The 22,197-nt window shown below is 37.4% G+C and overlaps 1 protein-coding gene across 6 annotated transcripts in view; it reads left to right on the top strand.

Annotated features, from left to right (window-relative positions):
- Window positions 1–20,530, top strand: part of ZNF202 (zinc finger protein 202) — a 42,666-nt gene extending 22,136 nt beyond the window's left edge. For 5 of the 6 annotated variants that reach the window (XM_074215334.1, XM_074215332.1, XM_074215331.1 and 2 more), the window contains 3 exons: window positions 3,081–3,210; window positions 3,937–4,059; window positions 4,426–20,530. In XM_074215334.1, coding sequence (XP_074071435.1) covers window positions 3,081–3,210; window positions 3,937–4,059; window positions 4,426–5,483 — 1,311 coding nt within the window. In that variant the 3' untranslated portion in view covers window positions 5,484–20,530. The remainder of the gene's footprint in view (window positions 1–3,080; window positions 3,211–3,936; window positions 4,060–4,425) is intronic. The other variant, XM_074215335.1, reaches the window with a different exon arrangement.
- Window positions 20,531–22,197: the final 1,667 nt, after the last annotated feature.

Raw genomic sequence — 22,197 nt, 5'->3', positions numbered from 1 at the left:
CAAGTAATCTGATATAGATTATACATGTACAATTACAATTAACATTTCCATATTAGTCATGTTGTAAAAGAAGTATCCAAACTAAAAGGGGGGGGGGGGAACATGAGAAAGAAAAAAGCATAAAACAGATTTTTAAAAATGAAAATAGTATATTTTGATCTGCATTCAGAGTCTAGTTTTTCTCTGGATATGGATAACATTCATTGTGGATCATCCCACAGTGCTGCAATGTGTGTACATTGTTCTCCTAGTTCTCCTCACTTCATTTAATATCAGTTCATCCATATCTTTCCTGAAGTTGATCTACTCTTCATTTCTTACTGAACAATAGTGCTCCATTACATTCATATACCGTAATTTGTTCAGTCATTCCCCAGTTGATGGGCATCCCCTCAATTTCCAATTCTTTGCCACTACAAAAAGAACAGCTGTAAATATTTTTGAACATGTAGGTCTTTTTTCCCTTTTTTATAATCTCTATGAGAAATAACCCTTGTAGTGGTATTGCTGCATCAAAGGATTTTATAGCCCTTTGGGCATCGTTCCAAATTGCACTTCAGAATGGCATTAGTGTCCCAATTTTCCCATATCTCCTCCAACATTGATCATTTCCTTTTTCTCATTTTAGCCAATCTGATAGCTGTGAGGTGCTCCCTCAGAGTAGTTTTAATTTGCATTTCTCTAATAAGTAAAGATTTAGATAATTTTTTATGACTATAGATAGCTTTAATTTTGAAGACAGATTTCATATACCAGCCCAAGTTTTGCCTTTTCTAAGCTAACTTGTGTAGTCTGATCACAGCCCATTTCAGTATCATGCTCTTTCGGATGTGATTCAGATTATCATTCTCCTTGATGAAATGTGGCAACCCAAAGTGATGTGAAAAGGACACAATGCAAAAGGACAATCACCTCCATGGTTGGAGACTTTTTGCCTGTTTTTTTTTATTTTGTTTTGGGTTTTTGGATTTTTGCAAAGCAATGGGGTTTAGTGACTTGTCCAGTGTCACAAAGCTAAGTAGGTGTTAAGCATCTGAGGTTGGGTTTGAACCCAGGTCCTCCTGACTCCAGAGCCAGTGCTCTATCCACTGTGACACCTAGCTGCGCCAATTTTATGTAACCCCAATTTCTTTATGTAACCCAAGATAGTTAACATTTTTGCCTGCCATGCCATGTTATACCCTTGGCCTCCAATCCCCATTATTTTCTTTCAGGACTTTTAATTTAGCCTCCCCTTCCTTCTCTGTACTTGTGAAGCTGATTTTTTTATCTTTTCTATAGTACTTTATTATCCATATTGAATTTTACTTTCCTAGACTTAGTTCATTATTTTAGTCTGACCAGGTCTTTTTGAATCTATCATTTGTTAGCCCAGATTTTTGTCATCTGCAGTATGTTAAACCAGTCCAAAATCTGTCTCTATGATATACCTTAATCACTACTCTGTGCCTTCTGCCTAGGTGTCTATGCTGTCATTTAGCCCATACATCCTCTACCTTATCCATAGGGATATGAGAAGCTTATTATACTTAAATTTCAGTAAAGCATTTGATAAAGTCTCTGCCATTCTCTTGATCTACTGACCCATCAAAAAGAAAATTAATATAATTAAAATTAATAGGAAAATTAAAAATTAATCTGTCATAACTTGTTCATAATCAAACTATACTGACTTTTCATGATAATTTTATTTTCTAATGCTCATGGACAGTCTTTTTTAATGATCCATCCTTGAGTTTTGCCAGAAATTTAAGTCAAGTTCTCTGGCCTATAGAGTGACTATTCCATCATCTTTCCTGTTTTGAAATGATTAATCCTCTACTCTAATCTTATAATTCTCACATTTGCTGTAATTTTTGAAAGATCACTAATGGTAGCTCAACAATCTCTATGTACCATTTCTTTCAGTATAATGTAGTTTGCCTGGCCTTGATGCCTTGAAATCAATGTAATGAAATTAGGTTCTCTTATTTACTTATTTATATTGGTTTCAACTCTTTGTTAACTATTTTTGACTAACTTCTACTATTAAGTAATCCTAAAGGCTTTTTTCTTGACATTGAAAACCATCACAATAAGAATAATTCTACCTTCTCTATCCTTTTATGAAATCTGAGGAATATTTATCCTATTCATTATTTGATCTTTATCTTGCTTCCAAAATAGCTAAAAATACTTTTTGTTGTTCTTAACATTCATTACCAGTGTCATCTTCTGTTATCATTCCTGGCATTTTTACAGGCCCATGATATTCTTCTATTCTTATCCTTGTTTATCTGCCTTTAATTATGTATATTTTTTAAATTGATATTAGATGAGTTCTCTCATCTATTTCATCTTCTTTAGGTTGCTCCCTCTCTCCTTTCTCATCATAATCTCTTCTTTGAATCATTAAAATTTCTTTATTGAGAACTTAGGAAGCATTATGATACATATCCCTAATTGGATCAGAGGACATGAATTTAAATCTTAATTTTTGGTGTTTACAATCATTGTGATTATAGTCACCATTTATCCTCCCTAATATGCAGCTTTTCCATCTTTAAAGTGAAGAAATCAGAACAGATGACCTCTGGTTCTAGATCCATGTTCCAATAATCCTGTAGCTTCCTATCCTTTTTTGACTGATTTTCCATATAAATTTTAGGCCCTGGAATCCTACCTATCCTTTCTCTGCACTCCTTGAAGATTGCTCGTCCAAGATCTGGAATGTGTATCTGACTATATCTGATTTTTCCTCTCACATATCCTAAAATGAATCTCTTACCCAGAAATAATATTCTTACTATTCTTAATAAGTATTCTTATTAGCTACCAGTGCCTTGTTTTGGTCAGAATTACTTCAGGGATAGCAAGTGTATCAGGTTTACTTCCTCTATCTTTTGAATTTAGTCATTATGGTATGTTAAGAATTTTCCAATTCCTGCTTTTAGCAAATTACTTCAAATGGAGCAAAGTCCTGTTGGGGAGCCTTTCTCCTCCTGGATCCTGCCTTTATAGTACCTGTCTCTTTCCAGAATCAAAGTGTGGGTTTGGTCCTAAAGCATCTTTTTACTGAGTGAAATTTCTTCTTGTTTCAGGGGCTTGCAACTTTCAAGGATGTGACTCTGTCCTTCTCCCAGGAACAGTGGAGTGACTTGGATCCAACACAGAAAGAATTCTATGGAGAATATGTCTTACAGGAGGACTGTGGAATTGTTGTCTCATTAAGTAAGGGCACATTTCCCGATAGTGGATTTCAAGGCATTTCTAATTCATTTAGTTCTTTGCTGTCTCCCTTGATGGAACTTTCTGAGATTATAGTTAACTTCATCTATTTCAGTCCCTTCCTTTTACATATAACAAAACTGAGATCCAAAGAGACCAACTTGCCCAAAGTTAATCAGGTAGTAAATAACAGACCTAAAATCTGATCCTCAGATCCAATTATACTTAAGTTTTTCTTATGTATCTAAACCCCCCACCCCATTGAGTGAGTTTGGGGCTAGAACAAAGTTCAGTAGTCTTTCAGGCTGGAGAAAAAAAAGGATAGCTGGCTTCAAGTACTGTCAAGCCTGAAGAAGGAGGTTTGAGGTGCTAGAGATCATCATAAGAAGAAGGCAAGAAATGGAATGGAAGTGAAGGGATAACCATTTTCACATTAATCATATGCATGCATGTGGCAAAAGACATATTGAAATTTGGAGGTATCACTTATCACTGAAAATGAAAAGCAGCCTTAGAAGGGATTGCTGATTGGGTTGGAAAGGAGCACTTCAGTAAATCAGACAAAAGGCACGTAGTACTTAGGTGAATAGCAAACAAAAGGGACTGAGAATTGTTTCTCATTATCCAATGGCTGAATAGCTACTTTGTTGATCCCTGCCAAATCTTAGCTGTCTACTAAGGCAGTATTAATATACTGAACCCATGACCTTATTTCCTTCCCTTGAACAGCATTTCCAATCCCTAGACTAGATGAGGTCTCCCAGATTGAAGAGGAGGAAGAATCTTGTGTCCCAGATTTGGAGTATCCTCAAGAAGCTGAAGAAACAGAAATTCTGAGCTTTACCTATACAGGTAAGGAGCAAGATATAATCCTCAGTGATAATCTACAAATCACTCCAGTGTTTTCCTGTTCTGGAGTAGGTATGCCCCCAGTGTTCTCTTGGTATAGTAGCAGGTATTGATCTCTGTGACTGAGTCTAAACTCCCAAGAGGAAAACCTCCTCTTCCCAACCTTTCCTACAGGGCTTGGACATAAGGTAATATTCTTTTTTGTTTCCCTTCCTATCAATGAATCTCTCTCCCAGTCCTGGAAATATAGAATATGTTCTGACTCCTCTGTGATCTCTGTCTCCAGGTTGCAGTATCTTTTCCCCTTTATGAGGAAAGCATCACTGACTGTGTCTGATTCTCCATTTTCTCTTGTAATTATTTTTATAGGTGATAGGAGTGAGGATGAAGAGGAGTTTCTTGAACAGGAAGAAATCAATATTGAGGACCTTCAGAAAACTGTTTTGGGAAGTCCAGAAATCCCTCAGAATGTTGATTGGGAACTACTCCTTGAGGATGAACCAAGTAGCCCTAGTGAAAGGAGAATTAGTACGAGTTTTTCCCCCACACATAATTTCATGAGCCTTCAAGAGAACTTACAATTCCATCCCCTCTTAGGGAGATCTCACGACTGCCCTGTGTGCAGAAAAAACTTCAGTTGCAACTCCCATCTTATTAGGCATCTCAGAACCCATACAGGAGAAAAGCCTTATAAATGTTCTGACTGTGGGAAAAGTTACACTCGTAGCTCACACCTTGTCAGACATCAGAAGATCCACAAGTTGCAAGGACCATTTACATTTCCTCATAACAGTGACAGATTTGATGAAATCTCCCAATCATTTCAACATGAGATAATCCCCCAAACTGAGAAACCTTATAGATGCGAAACGTGTGGGAAACACTTTCGCTGGAGCTCAGACCTTGTCAGGCACCGAAGAACACATACAGGAGAGAAACCTTTCTTCTGTAGCATTTGTGGGAAGAGTTTTAGCCAGAAGTCTGTCCTCACAACTCACCAAAGAATCCACCAGGGAGGTAAACCCTATTTGTGTGGGGAGTGTGGGGAGGACTTCAATGATCATAGGCGGTATCTGGCTCATCGAAAAACCCACTCGTCTGAGGAGCTCTACCTCTGTAATGAGTGTGGGAGGGGTTTCAGCCACAGCGCAGCCTTTGCCAAGCACCTACGAGGCCATGCATCAGTGAGATCCTGCAGATGTAATGAGTGTGGGAAAAGCTTCAGTCGCAGGGACCATCTTGTCAGGCATCAGAGAACACACACCGGTGAGAAGCCATACACCTGCCCCACCTGTGGAAAAAGCTTCGGAAGAGGTTACCACTTGATTAGGCATCAGAGGACCCACTCAGAAAAGACTCTTTTACAGGACTCCAGTGTAGAGAGGGCTGCATTCAGAAAAGTCCCCCAGGCTGAGGATGGGCTGTGACAAAAGCCTTCCTATCACCCTGAAATGGGTGTCCCACTGGCCAGCCCAGATCTTGCCTCTCCTCTTTCTTCTCAATTTTCTCAATCTTCTTTGTTGCCTTTAAGGGGATTTTTTCCCTACTCTGCTCCCCTAGTAGGGCTTCTCCTTCAATGAGGGATCCTGTTTCCACAGCTTTGGGATAAGTTAGGAGAGTGAGAGAATAGAGATGTGGTTAAGACACCTTCCCAAGAGATGTTGTGGTGTCTCTAAAGATATCTTGGCTATCTTGAGGTAAAAGTGACATAAAATGAGCCACAGGCTTGTCAGGCCTCTGTGTGGCAGCAGATGGCCAAACTGAGAGACAGGAGATGTCAGGCCCTTTGACTTTCCCAAAAATTCACTGGATAACCCTGGACAGACAGACCCCATGTCCCTTCTGTGATTCAATTGCCACATATCAAAACGGAGAACACTGTTGATGCACTTTGATGGTATAGTGTGGAATGGCAGAGACTTGTTCTTACCAAACAGGCATTCAAAGCTTATTGCTAAAGGCCCTTTGTGGTTTCTCCCTTCCCAGTTGCCAAGGTGGTGGTAAGCAGTGCTGAGATGGAGTGGAGAAAGAGGTCTCTTAATCAAAGATGGCCCGTCTTTTCCCTCAGGTTCTCTCTGTTACCATGCATTCACACTCTTAGCCTCCTTCTTTTTCCTCTAGGTTCTTCTGGTTCTGTCCCAGGAAACACTTCTAATACTCAAGGTGAGGTGGAAGAATAAGTAAAGCAATTAGGATTTAAATTAAAAGATATAATTTCCCATCATTTCTGCCTATCCCTCTTTTAGATTTTTATGGAATTTCAAGGTAGAGTCATCTTGACAGGAATGTCATAGTTCCATGGGAACATCTATCAAGTAGTAGAACTAAGAGTGATCTCACAAAATCAAGAAGTTGTCCTAGCCTTTTGGAGGTGTCCATACAAAGCAGCTTGGGATGAGTTTCCCCACTGACACTGTTCCCATCAATTTCAGCATAATATATTGTATCTGCTATCAGGAAAAGATTTCAGACATTTTCACATTTCCTCTAACCAGCACCTGGGAACTAAGAGATCATATTAGAAGTGGTTGATTTTAATGCATTTGTGAGTTCTTTTTTTCCTCTTATTTTGTGTTTAGCTCCATTTTTATGTTAGTGACTGTTTAACAATAGCAATCGCTCTTCCCTGGCAAGAACCCTTGTTGCTTGATGAGGGTTACCATGGAAACAAGGCAAGTTACCATGGAAACTCATGGACCCAACCTAGTCTAATGTGAGTGTGGTAGACAGGAGGAACTTTTTTCCTATAGTTGGAACACAAAGTCTGGGCTTGAAAGCACAAGGGGAAAGCCTGATTTACTCCACTCTGCTGTGCCACCTATGCTACTGATATACTCTGCCCTGGAGGATAAAAATGGGTTGATAATTCCAGCCTCTCCATCCATATGAAACACCTCTGTACCTGATCCCTCCTTATAAAGGAACTTTCTTTTCATTCATCTCTCAGGCCCCTGATATGTGATTTCTTAGATATTCTGAGATTCCCAAAAGGACTTTTAATTTTTCTTCTGTGCACTGGCATGGCCCATTCATAGGTGTCTGGAACAGAAGTGGCCTAAATGTGAGCTAGGTCTAATGGAACTTTGAGTGAGCAGAGTATAGCCTTACCCTTTATGGGGAGAGGGGGTTCTTAGGAGGAAGACTATATACAGGAGGATATCTCCCTTTTCACAGGAGATACATTCTAGAGATCCCTGGGAATGATGAAATCCTTGCATACTGTACTGTACCAATAATAAAGATTTCTGAAGAAGTCACTGGCAAAACTGCTCTAAGATGAGACTGGAGAAAATGAAAATACTTAATCTGATTTCATGAAATCAAAATTTGAAATTGGACAGGGCCTTTATTATCATCAACTTCAATATTAGCATTTTCCATATGAGGAAACTGAGAACCAGAAATGAAGAGATTTGCCCAAAGTCAAGAAATGACACAAAACAGCCTAGAATGGAGGACTTGAAGAGATCCTATGTAGCTGTCATACGGGCAGCCACAGAGGTTGTTACAATATTAGAAGTTAAATTTCACACCATGCTGTAGCCCCTTTAGTAGTGTTTGTGGGCATGGTGGGGAGAATTTGTTGTAGCATATGCCTTTGGGAAGAAAGAGTATCCTAATCATCTGAGACAAAGGTACTTCTCTATTAAAAGAAATGTCAATCTGGAAATTTCAAAAAAAAAGCAACATTCAAGGGGGCAGCTAGGTGGTGCAGTGGTTAGAGCACTAGCCCTAGAGTCAGGAGGACCTGAGTTCAAATCCAGCCTCAGATATAATAATTACCTTGCTGTGTAACCTTGGGCAAGTCAATCTCACTGCCTTGTTTAAAAAAAAAATTCAAGATGGATTTTATAGCAAATTACAGGAAAAGATCCAGCTTCATACATTTTCAGTATAAAAATAACCTAGAGAAAAATAATGAACAAAGATGAGAACAACAGCAATTGACCCATGAAATCAGAATTGTAAGAAGTTTCAAACATCTCTTAATTTAATCCATTCTCTGATAGAGGTGTATCTTAAGTGACCATCCAACCTCCAGTTGAAAACTTCCCTTGAGAGGTAACTCATTCAATTCCAAGAGAGCAAGATAAATCTAACCCCTTCCCCAATAGTAGCCCTTAAAAAGTTCAAACTCCCATTCTTTCAACCTATTCTTGCATGATTTTCAGTTTCCTTAAGTATCATTAATTTCTTCTTCTAGACATGCTTCAGTTTGTCATTCATTGTCTTTCAAAAACATGCAGTGCCAGAAATAGGATACCGTACTGAAGAGGTGTTGTACCCCACCATTGATGCAAGAAGCATGCAGTCTACCAAAATAGCTAATTAATTCTCACAATGAGAGTTTAGTCACACCTTCCCAATGTTATACTTTTGAAGTTTTTATTCTTTTTTGCCCACATGTAAGATCCATATTTTCCTGTTAATTTTTATTCCTTTGGAATTAACCAATTGTTCTAATTTATTGAAGAATTTATTGATTATGATTCTCAAATCTTAACATCTCATAGCTTTGTTCATTAGCAAATAACGATGAGCCTTTACCCGAATCTGATAAAAATGTCACTATAAACCAAGCACAAATGCCTTGAACACTCCCATAGACACCTCTCTCCAAATTGACTTCTTTGGGTATATTCATTCAGCTAGTTCTGACTCTTTCCTAATTGAGCTTTAATCTGGCTTACATATATATCTTATTCATAAGAGTGACATGAAAGATGTAAAACACTGGATCTGTAGCATACTGCTTAAATGCCAGACTTAAGCAAAAAAAGAAAATGAGTGTGGGAAGACCTGTTCTTGATTCTCAGAGTTTAAAATTTGGAAAAGATCTTAAACCATCTATTTACCTTAAAAAGCAAACCCTCTATGGCACATGATCATCCACCCTTTGCTTAAAAGATTTCAAATGAGAACCCACTAGCTCAAGAGGTAGCCCTTTCACTTTTGGATAACCAGTTTTTAGGATTTTTCTTACATGAAACTTAAATCTGTCTCTGTTCAAATTCTGTTCATTGTTCCTCATTCTGTCATCTGGGGTAAGTTCTTCCTAAAGATAGCCCTTCAGGTTCTTAGGATAGTTATGTTGCCTATTCTAAAATTTTCCAAGCTAAATAATTGCAGTCCTTCAACTGAATCTCACTATCATAAATCTAGAATAGAAATCTCAAAAACTGCCCTTTTTAATAGAAATAGAAACAAACCTAGGGTAGTTAAGTTACTTTTGCAAGATCACCTAGATAAAGATAGCATCAGAGGACTGATTTTATTAGTGACTCTGATCTGAGGTCTTATAATTCAATAAATAGCATTCTTTCCTGTCTATTCTTCATGTGTTCTTGGTAATCAAATCTCCCATTGTATCCTTTTAGCAGTCTTCCAAGTTCTCATGTCCATAGCTTTAACATATCCCCTCTTCCCTTGAAAATCAGGACATTCCATATTCTAAAACACCATCTTGTTCAAGTCAAGGATCATTCACTACAATTCATTGATCACAACTGCCAGTTCTTTGAGTTTCCTGGGATGTATGCCTTTTCCTTGTCTCTCTACTGTCTTATCATCCTCTTGTAGAATTCATTGGAAGGGAGAGAACAGACAAGAGCTAACAAGGAGATAGAATCAGCAATATATAATAACTGATATGGGAGGGAAGAGTCAGATATCCCCAGGCTTGTGACTGGGAAAATGGTGGTGCCATTAAAAGAAATTGTCAGTAGAAAGAAGGCTTTTGGCAGTGCATGGGAAAGGAATGATTCCATTTTTTAAACAATTTTAAGTGTACTATAGACAAAGTACTATGATGGGCTCTAGGTACAAAAAAGTACAGTCATTGCTATCAGACCTTGTAATCTAGTAAAGGGATATGGCACATCCATAAATTTCTATAATGCTTGGTAAGTGCATAAAATTGAGATCTCCCCAATAATGCCCTTAATTTACTCCTTTAAAGTTGGAGAATACATAATCTGTTGGAAAATAAATTTAAAAGTATAATGCATGGGACTTGCTGTGGGTCATGTGAGAGTCAACAATTGTCTAACAATTGTGAGGGCCTCACTAACATGATGCACTATAACTTTATAGTGAAGTATGTTCACTTTCTCTAGCGACTGTCAGACCCTCAAGTAAAGAAGTGGAGAAATCAGGTTTCAAAAAGTACCCAGAAATAATACCATTAGCAACTTGAGAGGAGCAGAAAGAGAAACAAAAAGACTTGAATAGTAACTAATTAGTGGCAGTTAGTGGTATGAAGCCTTGATATAGAGGTGAATGAAGCTTGGTTGGAGAGGGGAAAAATAAGGATTTGATAGTTATATACAAGAACAAGGAAGAGTGGTTTTAATGTGGGTGGGAGGGAAAGGTAGAATAGGAATAGAATTTCATAATTCAAGATCTTGAAAGTTGTTCAACTCTATATGTGAAATGTGAAGTTTGACTTATGAGTGTAGAGGAGAGGTTTGAAATCAAAAGTTTGAGAAATTGTAGGGGCAGGATGTTAGAAGGGCTGTCAAAATCAAGATACTGAAAATATTGACAGGATGAGAAAGAATTGGAGACCATGAATCAAAGAATTTGCAAATTCAAAGTGACCTCAACAATCATCTGTTTGAAGTGTATGTGCAAAAGAAATTTCCATTATACTAGCTGACAATTGTCATCCTGTTGCTATTTAAAGAGGCCACCCCAATCCCTAGAATTGGGAATCACTTAACTTTTGCAGTGGCCCATTTCACTATGGAACAGTTCTGATTTGTGTTAGTTTTTCCTGACTTCAAGCCTAAAGTTAATTCTTGGCAACTTTAACCCCTTTTCTTAATTCTCTCCTCTGGGGTCAAAGTGAAAAAAATCAAACTCCCCTTCATCATGATTTATCAGATACTTGAAAACTACTATATCCACCTGAGGCTTCTGTAAGCCAAGCATTCCCATTTCCTTCAAGTTCTCATGCAACATGATAACATTCTGGTTGCCCACTTGGGTACTAATCAGTTTGTCAACTGGCTTTTTAAACTGTACCATTCGAAAGAGAATATTTGAAGAGGTCAGATAAAGGCAGAGTTCTAAGGCACTTTATCACCTCCTCCTGCCTAGAAATTGCCTCAGTTCAAAATGGCCTTGGCTTTTTTGACTGTCACAACACACTATTGAAGCATAGTGAAGTTTAAATCTGCCAAAACCCCAATATTTCTTTCAAATTGCTATCTAAGCATACTTGCATCACTTGGTTTTTATAAATATTTTTTAAAATTCAAGAGTCTGACTAGATTTCTCCCTTTTGAATTTTAGTTTCTTTTAGGATCCTGACCACACCCATGGAGGAGGGGGAAGTTGGGTTTGTTATGGGCATAGTATTGATGCATTTATGTAGATTGAATACAATTTTTAACCACATCTGTTGGGTATGCCATTTGAGAACTGGTACATGAACATTGAAACATTAACAACTATTCTTTGAATTCACATCTAAATGTATCATCTAATCCATTTCTTCATCTTCATAAAAATAACTTGAGATGCTTTATCAGATGCTTATAAATTATACCACTAGGTTTCTTCTTAACCACCAGTGTAGTCACCCAATCAAAAAAAGGAATATGGTTCACCTGACATGACCTATTCTTAATGAAGTCATGTTGGTTCTTTGTAATCCTTCCCTTCCTAGATGCTCATCAACCATCTCTTTAATCCATTATAGAATTTTTCTAGAAATTGAAGTCAAATTCATCTTTTAAAGGGTACACTCTATTACCTCTTTTTTGGAAATAAGGACATTTGCCCCTTTCCCGTTTTCCATGATATATCAGGTGTGACATCTGCCATTTGTTTCAGGACTCTTAAAATATAGTTATCTAAGCCAAGTTATTTGAATTCATCAGGGATAAGTAGACACTTTCTTATCTTGTTATCAACTTCCTGTTAGCCTTGCTGTTGTGACTTCCTTAATAAAATGTCACTCTCCTTGCCATAGAAAACAGAAGCAAAGTAAGGTAAAGCAGTTATACTTTTACTCTATTGACAGGTGTAATTGCCCTAGCCATCCCAAGCTGGGATCCTATCCTTCCAGTGATCCCTTTTCATTTAACTCAGCTGTTACTAACAGCATTCACTCATTCTAAGTTTTAGCATTCCTGACATTATAGACTTGGGCCACATTTTTTTTGCCCTCTTCTAACTACCCTTTCATCTTCTGTATGAAACATACATATTAATCTTATTCTGTTGGATGCTAAGTCCCTGTGTATTTCTATTAATTTCTTCAGATTAACTCCCACTTTTCCTCCTGTTGAAATGAGGTGGAAGCCAGATACTGAAGTATTTGAGAAAATTGGAAAAGTTTATCCAGAGTTTGGTAGAAGACCATACAAGTGATCAGAAAAAGGAGGCATAAACAGATTTCATGCCCTTCAGAAAGTGGAAGAGTGCCCCTCAGACCAGCAGCAGAGAGGCATTTATCAAATCTTTTTTCTGGCCTTATGAAATAGACAAATGACCCCAGAAGAAAGCCAGATTTCAGTTCAAAACAAGGAGTTAAGAAAAGGAAGTTACATTTTGTCCATATTGAATTGAATTCTTCAGTGTCAGCCATAGGCAGGGAAACCCCAGGTGAAAATGATAAGTAAGCATTTGATAATCCAGGTAGCAATACTGAAAGATCAACGTTGAACTCATGGAGAATTTGAGTTCCCAATTCATTTTTAGACTTGGATATTTGGAATAGTAAAAATATAAGAAGAAAATTCACATAAAAATATGTTAAATTCAATATAGGGAAAAGAGGTAAGATTGCTGATACACATCTGGAACCTTGTAGGCTTGCAATTATTTGAAGAGTCATCACATGGCAGGAAGGGGATGTTGCACACTCTAAACTTTGGGTCCACACTGCACACACACACACACACACACAACAAACACTCTCCTTCCTCACCTCTGATAATATTAGAAGCTCTGAACTGTGCCACTCAGATATACACCTATATAAATACAGGGGTCTTAGGCCACTGTCTCAAGAAAACTGAAATAATTCCTGGTGAAAAGACTCTAAGATATAACTGCAGCATCACTGATCCACTGCCTGGTTCACAGCACCTAACTCTGTGTGTGAAGACACCTTATTCCTCATAATCTAAGGGTGAGTCCAGACCTCTGTAGAGCCAAGCAGCTGGCAGCTTCCACAGTCACCTCTTTGTTGTCTGACTAATTTCACATACTCTTCATAAACCCTTACTAGACACTGGGAATACAAGATACTTAAATGTATAGGCTGGGCCCTCAGGCAGTTTGCATTCCTTTAAGAGTGGGATAAGAAATTTTACTATCTACCTAGATAAGTGAATACTATGAAGAGAGAACTACCCAACTGGCAGGACTAGAAGCAGCTTCCTGCAGGATCTGCTATCTAAACTAAGTCTTGAAAGAATCTAGGAATTAATTCTGAGGGATATGAGACAACCTATACATAGGTAAAGAGACAAAAGGCAGAATATTAAATTTAAGAAATATCCAGTAGTTCAATTCAACTGGAAGGCAATATGAAAGAAAACAATTTGAAATCATTGTGGAAATTTAGGTGTTAGCTAAATTGTGGAAAGCTTCAAAACAGATTGAGGGGTTAAATTTTCCTCTTCAGTGGAGAAACCCACTGAAAATTCTTAATCTGAGGATTGATATGGCCATATGCTTAAGAATATTGATACCTGGAAAAACTGATTGGAGAGAGAAGACAGTGAAAGCACAAGAATAATTAAGAAGCCATTATGTCATCCAGAGAAGAACTGAATGAGACCTGATCTAACATGGTGGCTAAAAAAGAAATGAGTACTAGAGGTAGTGTGGAGATTGAAGCAACAAGACTTAGCAACTGGTTATTTAAGGAGATTGAAAGAGCAAAAGTGGCTGAGCAGTGATTCTTAGGTTATGAATTTGTATAACTAGAAACATAGTGGTATGTACAGTGGAAATAAATTTGGAAGAGGGGTAATGTTAGGATGGAGGTAGGATGAGAAAATGGGTTCTATTTTTATTTTTTGAGTTGATTATGAAATATCTAAATAGACATGCCCTGTATTCAATTGATGATTGAGGTCTGAAGATCAAAGTTGAATATTTTTAGATTTCATCTTATTGGAAATAAAAATTTAATTCAAGCATAGGAGAGGGCAAGAGAGGCCTACACAGAGCTCTTGAGAACATCCACACTAAAGTGACAGATTATAGCCAAGAAGTTGGTGCATGAAAATACCAAAGAATTGGTTGTGAAGGCAAGGATTATATCCTGTTCTACTTTCTGGTCTAGTGTGTAACTGGCATAAGAGAAAAGATAACCTGTCTTGGAAAGAGATGTCAGGAATGTCTTCTGAAGGAAGCCAGGTTTCCATGTGGTCTGAAAAATGGAAGGAGTATGCAGTGAAGAAATCTAGAATAAAAGGAGGGTCACTAACAGAATGAGGACTTCACTAGGCGCAATGAAATAATTGATTGGGATTGTAGAGGAATAACTCCAAAATGGATAATGATGAAAGTAAAGAGAAAGCTAACAGAATGAAAGGATTTTCATCCTAGTATTTGATGATTAAATCATCTCAAGCATACAGATCAGGAGGCAAAAGTGACTTACTCTATCCACTTAAAAAGTATCCAAACATTTAATTGGGTGCTCCCACCAACCCTCCAGGATGAAGGTGGTCTCAGCTTGAAGTTAATGACTTTTCTCATATCCAGGATTGTGAAAGATGAGGCATTTCAGAAGGTAACCTGCATTTGGAACATCTCCGTAATTCACATTTCTAAGATCCTTGAAGGGAAAGATCTCTAGAATATTTTTCACCCTGATGCATGGATTGGTTCTGATACTTCAGTAGCAATGGATGACAGTGAGTGATTGAGATTTTTCTGGGTGACCTGACCTAACACTGAATGCTAACTTTATAGCCTTATCTCATAACCACTATCACCAATAGAACTTGCTCTCAACACCCTCACTCATATGCCAAGGTTCATAGTCACACCTATTCCAAAGATTCCCACCATCAGAAGAGTTGATAAAGGATCTTTGATAGACAACTAAAGATACTGCAAATTCTCTTCAGCTCAAAGATATGGAGTCTGTTAAGCCAAATATATTGGCCTGTGTAGAGAGAGACTGTGACAGGCTGTACTAGTTTGGTTCACAAGACTATCCTCCAGTTTTCTACCTCCACTAATTGTGCCCCTCATATAACAATCTGACCCCTCATCAGTTAGAGTGATAGGTCTACAGAACTCCAGAGAGTTGAAATAGCAAATGATCTCTATGGGAATCTACAGAGTTCAAGATCAGATTCAACTCAGGAGATTGGTAGTAAGGAGTTGAAAAGTCATTCAGTTCCATCACCAAAAAAAAAAAGGGTCCCATCCATATTCTTCCCTCACCCAGTCCCATTCCTTTAGATAGAAAGGTATTATGGCAAGAACATTGGAATCAGAAGATCTTAGTTTAATTCCTAGCTCTGAAGTTTACTAGATTTTTGCCTTTAGGCAAGTCACTTAACCTCACTGAACTTTAGTTTCCTCATCTGTAAAATGGGGGTAGTAATTACAGAATCTACCTCACAAGCATATTTTCAGCCTCAAGTTATTTTGCAAGTTATTTGTGTAAAGATTTTGTAAATCTTAAAGCACTATATGAAAAGCTACTCTCACTACCTATTTGACTTTGGCCAATCATCTACAACTCTAAACTCCCATTTTCTTTCCTGTAAAAAAGGATTTGACTAGGTGGACTCTAAGGTCTTCTGTCAACTCTAACTCTGTGATGCTCTGCTTTCCTATTCCTTCTGAAGCATGCCTCTTCCTCCTCAATTCATCCTCCCTTTATTCACTCTTCCTTCAAAACAGAATTCATTTTAGAAAACTATATTTTCTCATTCTCCAGTGAAAATGCACCTTTTGTGGTGCCAAATTAGAAATTATGACAGAACAATAAAGGCAAGAAAGATCCAGAAGATTAATTTCATTAAAAATTTATCTCCTTAATAATTAAGGAGTTTTTAAAATGATGCATAAAATAAAATAATGTCAAAGAAAGCCAATTGTGTTAAAATAAAGTTATCAAAACTTTTTTTTAAAAAATTCATGGACCCCGGGGCAGCTATGTGGCACAGTGGTTAGAGCACCAGCCTTAGAGTCAGGAGTACCTGAGTTCAAATCTGACCTCAGACACTTAATAATTACCTGGCCTTTGGCCTTGGGCAAGCTATTTAACCCCATTGCCTTGAAAAATATAAAAAAAAAAAATTCATAGACCCAAGGTTAAGAACCTTTATATGAACACTAGATTTAATTGGGTACTAACAAACTCTTTTTAAAAGGAATTCTAAACATCTTGAATTAATTGACTGGGAAGAAGTAGAGTAAAGGAATATGGCTGCCTTCAATCCCTGGGCTGTTGGATTCTTGATTCTGATACTTTTTTTTAAGGTTTTTTTGCAAAGCAAACGGGGTTAAGTGGCTTGCCCAAGGCCACACAGCTAGGTAATTACTAAGTATCTGAGACCGAATTTGAACCCAGGTACTCCTGACTCCAAGGCCGGTGCTTTATCCATTATGCCACCTAGCTGCCCCTGTTTCTGATCCTTTTCTATGGTTTCAGCAGACTAATAGCTTCCTAGTTAAGATCACATCAAAAGGGAGGAAAAAAAGCACAGTCAGGAAAGTCACTAGAAGCATGGCCAACTAGTCAAATACCCTTTGCCCAGATTTGTAGTAAATTTTACCAGTGTTCTCTTCACTAAAAGGATCTATAATTTCATCACTGTAGACACTCTATCCCTCAAGGAAAATCTGGCATGCCCTAGTATTTTTCATGGGTTGTTGTGTACAAAAAAAGTATCATCATCATCATCATCATCATTGTCATCATTCTGGGTGATCAAGTCTCTGATCCTAAGCCTTTTTGATCTGGTCCTTAGATGACAGACTTAAGTAAAGTACTTTACATAGTGTTCTAAGATTTGTTATCATAGGGTACAAACTAATTGAAGATTCATTTGAGATTCCAACATTTCAGGATATTTTATCCACAGAACAAGTAGGATATTTCAGTTGGAAGAAATTTCAAGGGTCATTTTATCCAGCAAATTAAAGTAATAAATAAGTATCTGTTCTGCAACATTCTCAATAATCACTTCACCTTTGGTTAAAGGAACCATTATCTCCCAAGGCCAGTCATTCCAATTTTGGGTAGCTCTTGTGAAGATGCCTTTCTGCATCTTTGACAATTATTCTTAATTCTTTTTCTTCTAAGGTTAAAAATAAAGTAAGTGTAATTACTTTTCCAAATGACAGCTCTTAAACACAGTCATGATATTCCTACTCCATCCCACCTCCAGCCTCACAATCTCCTCCAAATTAAATTTCACCAGTTCTTTCAAATTATCATCACTTTGCAACCCCTTCACCACTTTGGTTACCCTTCTCTGAACATTTTAACATTTCAATGTCCTCCCTAAAATGTGAACTGAACATAATAGAACTGAACATAATACTCAGGATGTGGTCTTACCAGTGCAGAGTATTATGAGACCATCACCTCTTCATTCTGAATACTACCTCTAAAGTCACGTACAATTTGGGACTTCCACATCATATTGTTGACTCATATTGAGCCACCAAAACCCCTAGATCATTTTCAGAAAAATTGCTATCAAGTCATACTTCCCCTATATTGTACTTGTAAAGCTGATTTTTGAACCCAAGTGTAAAACTCTCAATTTAATCCTATTAAATGTCAATTTATTCGATTTTGCACAGTATTCCAGCCTCAAGATATTTTGTATCTTGATTCTGTAATCTTACCTTTGGCTAACCTTTGAATCCCTTGCAAGTTTGATATGAATATCTTCTATGCCTAGTCTAAGTCATTGATAAAAATGTTAAATAGCACAGGACTGAGCATTGATTTCTAGGACACTACACTTTAGATTTCCTTACAAGATGACATTGACCCATTAATGACAACTTTTTTGGTCCAGTCCTTAAGCTCCAAATCTACCATACTATACCATCATATCACTTTACCCTATCCATAAGAAAAACATGGAAGAATTTGTTAAATGCTTTACTAAAATCTAGGTTAACTATATCTATAATATTCCCTTGATCCATCATTCTAGAAACCTGTCAAAAAGAAAATGAAGTTAGTCCAAGTTGGCCTGTTCTCAATAAAACCACACAAGCTTTTTTTGTAATTGATCACTGCTTCCTTTTCTAGAAATATAGTGTATACCCCTTTAATAATAGATTCTGTAATTTTGCAGGGAATTAAAATCAAGTTCACTGACCTATTTATAGGCCTGTTCCCTTTGAAAATAAAAACATTTTGGGGTGGCTAGGTGGTGCAGTGGATAGAATGCAGGCCCTGGAGTCAGGAATACCTGAGTTCAAATCCCGCCTCAGACACTTAATAATTAATTACCTACCTGTGTGGCCTTGGGCAAGCCACTTAACCCCATTTGCCTTGCAAAAGCCTAAAAATAAATAAATAAATAGTCAATTGGTTAATTAATTAAATAGAAAATAAAAACCTTTCTAGGCCCTTCCATTTTTCAGTCTTGAAAAACTCACTTCAGATTATTAATCACTTCTACCAAGTCTTTCAATACCTTAGAACATAGTTCTGGGCCAGAGGACATGAATTTAGAGGAGGTTGGTGCACTGTTTTTATTTCCTTACTTATCTTGCCATTTTTTGTTCTATCCCTTTCATTGTCTTTGACATAAAAAAATAAAACCAAGAAAAATTAAAATTGACCAGTCCTGCCTTCTCTTCATGTCTTGAGACAATAGGGTTAAGTGACTTGCCCAGGTTGCACAACTAGGTAATTATTAAGTGTCTGAGGTCAAATTTAAACTCAGGTCCCCCTGACTCCAGGGCTGGTGCTCATCCACTGTGCCACCTAGCTGCCCCCATCTTCATTTATCCTTGTCCCATCCATCTCAGGTTGTAGTTGCTTCTCTTTTACCACAATGGAATTGAATAGGACAAGACCTGGAATATAGAACACCCATTGAGGGATTGGCAGATTAGCACCTTCTCCAACAACTAAAAATCTTAGAAAGTTTCCTGGACACTGAAGAGTTGTGACTTTTTCAGGGTCACAAAACTAACCTATATCAGGTCTCCCTGACTACAAGACATGCTCTCTCTATATATATACACACTGCTTCTCCTTTCCCCAACAGCTTAAAAACAAACAAAAATAATTCCTCCATTTATTTTCTTTAGCATTCCCTGTCAACCAAAATTCATCCTTCTTCAGTCTGAGGGAAATTTAAGGTTAGAAGGAATTTTAGAGGTCTTCTAATCTACCCTTATCATTTTACAAGAGAGAAAGCTGAGGCTCAGAGAAATTAGTTAATTTTCCCAAAGTCGCTGACTCTGAGTTCAAATTTCACCTCTGAAGCTTATGACCTTTGTAACATTTGGTAAGTCATACCTCCATAGGACTCAGATTCAGATTAAATTAGATGACTTCTGACTAACTCTACATCTATGATCCTCCAACATCTTAAGTTACTCTTACATTGGATAACAACTCCTCAGGTCTCTTGAAAGGCATGAGATAGGAGGACCCTAAAATACCAGAAAGTAGGAAAGGAAAGATAGGGAAGGAAAAAGTAATGTTGATGCTTTATCCCAGCTAGATTTGGAATCAGGAAAACCTGGATTCAAAGGAACAAGTTTCTCAATTTTCATGAACCTCAGTTTCCTCATGTTTAAAATGCAACTGATGCCTATGATGCACCTTCATCACAGGATTGTGATGTATGTATGTAATAGTTTTTATGCCATATAAATGTATGTATGTATGTATATATATATATATATATATATATACCATATAAATGTCATTATTGTTAACCCTCTCCAAGATAAGAATTATAATTCAATTCTCTTAATATTTCACACTCAAAGTATAAAAATTTATTTAATATACCTATTGTAACAAGCATAGCACATCAATCAAGCCATAAAATGTTATTTTCCACAAGATTGAGAAAAAAAGCGCATGTAACTGACCTGGTGAGCAATGTACTCACATCTTTACAAAGAATGAGAGGTCTCTATATTGACTCAGGGTAGTCTCTGTTGAACCTAGAATGTGATATGGAATCAAATACTGTGTCACCATCAAGGCTATGGGGTGAAACAGAAAGAATCCCAGCAATGGTATCAGGAGCTGGGTCACATTAGTTTGTAACCCAAACTTGCCTCTTGTTGTCTTGCATGATCTTCAACAAACCTCTGACTCTGTAGGCCTCTGATTCTGTAAAACTCTTGATGTTTGAAGTAAAAATGTTTGGATGTTTAAAAGTAAAAAAAAAAGGAATATTCATACTTTCATAACTGACTTCAAAGTTGTAAGAATCCAATGAGAAAATATTTGTAGTGTTTTGTAACAGTAAAGCACTGAATAAATGTCATTTTTTTTTGTCAAATGACCGCAAGGAGGCACAAACATTGCCCAGACATGAACTGAAAAGTCAGCATCAATATTTCTTAGCAGGACCAGAATGAAGGCAACAAGTATGGGCATTGCCTAAAAGGTGTGAGGCTGCTAGAAAGAGTGTGAAAGGATGTCTGGGACTGGGGGTTGTCCCCAGACCCAGATCAGAAATACCTGGGCACAGTTTGCTGCTTGGCATCTTTTCCTACATTCATGAGTCAGCACCACCAACATGATGAGCCCCATTTGGCCTCTGACTTGACTCATTAGACAAGAATTTTGTCACATTACAGTATAAGGCTTAAGTCAAATATCCATGATGAAGGAGATAGTGAAGACACAGCAATTGCCTATTCTCTTTGTATTGAATTTGGTACATCCCATTCTCTTCAAGTCTCAAGAACTTGTGTCTGATTTGCTTTGATGATAATTCTTAGGTGAAATATTTTTAGGTGAGAGGTGGGGGATGAGGGAAGGGACCAAAGGATAATCATGACTGAAATCCAGACCAAACTAGAAAGAATTCAACTACATCTCAACATCTCCCATGTCCCCACTTCCTCATTATCAGTAATGAACCAACCTATCAGTAAAGGCAAGGAAGGGCTTGCTATGCCAGAGACATTGTACTTAAGCACTATGCAGTTATTAGCTCTTTTGATCTACACAGCTCTATGAGTTAGTTACTATTTTTAGAACCATTTTACAACTGAGGAAACTGAGGTAGAGAGGTTACCCAGGGTCACAGAGCTAATGTGTGTGACCTTATTTGAACTCAATTTCTCCCAACTCCAAGCCTAGAGTTCTATCCACTGGACCATCTAGGTGCCAATAAAATCCTTTTATATGTTGTTTTCAACAATATTTTTTTTAAATCATGCTTAAGTAGTGTTATAAAAGAAGCAGGAGGATTAGAAACCTAATTAACACCTCTAACTGTGACCAAGGGCAAGCCACTAAACGTCCCTAAACCTCAATTTCCTCTGCTAAAAAATTGTAATAATAATACCTACCACACAAAGTTTGCAGAAAATAGTTTGTGGGAAGAATACTATATAAGTGTGAATCATCAAATGAAATTATAAAATAATAATATTTAGCAATATGTAGAATCAAAGAACTGGTCTTCAAGTCAACAAAATGTGGGTTCAGGTTCCTCCCAAAAACCAGAGACAGCTCTCTGAGATTATGAACAGCAGGGAAGGAGTCATTACAATGCTAATAGACAAAAGACAATAGCAATATTCAATCTTCTACCTTCTTTTCAGTAGTTTTTCATTCAAGGTTTCTAGAACTAGAGCTCTGGAAAACCAGACTTTAATAAAGCCTGTCTGATTCAAATGGAGCTACTTGACCATGCCTTAAAGCCAAATCTCTTCTGGCCTTCACCATATAAGACTGGCCCATTTTTTTCATTTAATTTAACAAGCATTAATTAGGGTGTTCTTGTGTGCAAGACACCAAGCATTCTTTCTCCAAGGTTTTTAGACCAAATGAGATAATGTCAGATACTGAAATAATCAGATAAAAATGAAATAGTCCTTGCCCTCGAGGTGCTTACATTCTATTGGAAGGATATAATACATGCCCAGAAAATTAAGTGTAACAGCAAAAGACATTCTTCATTGGTCTGCCCCAGAGGTGGA

The sequence above is a fragment of the Macrotis lagotis genome, chromosome 1 (genome assembly GCF_037893015.1).
Source record: "Macrotis lagotis isolate mMagLag1 chromosome 1, bilby.v1.9.chrom.fasta, whole genome shotgun sequence".
In the NCBI taxonomy this organism is placed as follows: domain Eukaryota; kingdom Metazoa; phylum Chordata; class Mammalia; order Peramelemorphia; family Peramelidae; genus Macrotis; species Macrotis lagotis.
The sequence above is the reverse complement of the archived record's forward strand: the minus strand, read 5'-3'. Positions and strand labels throughout refer to the sequence as shown.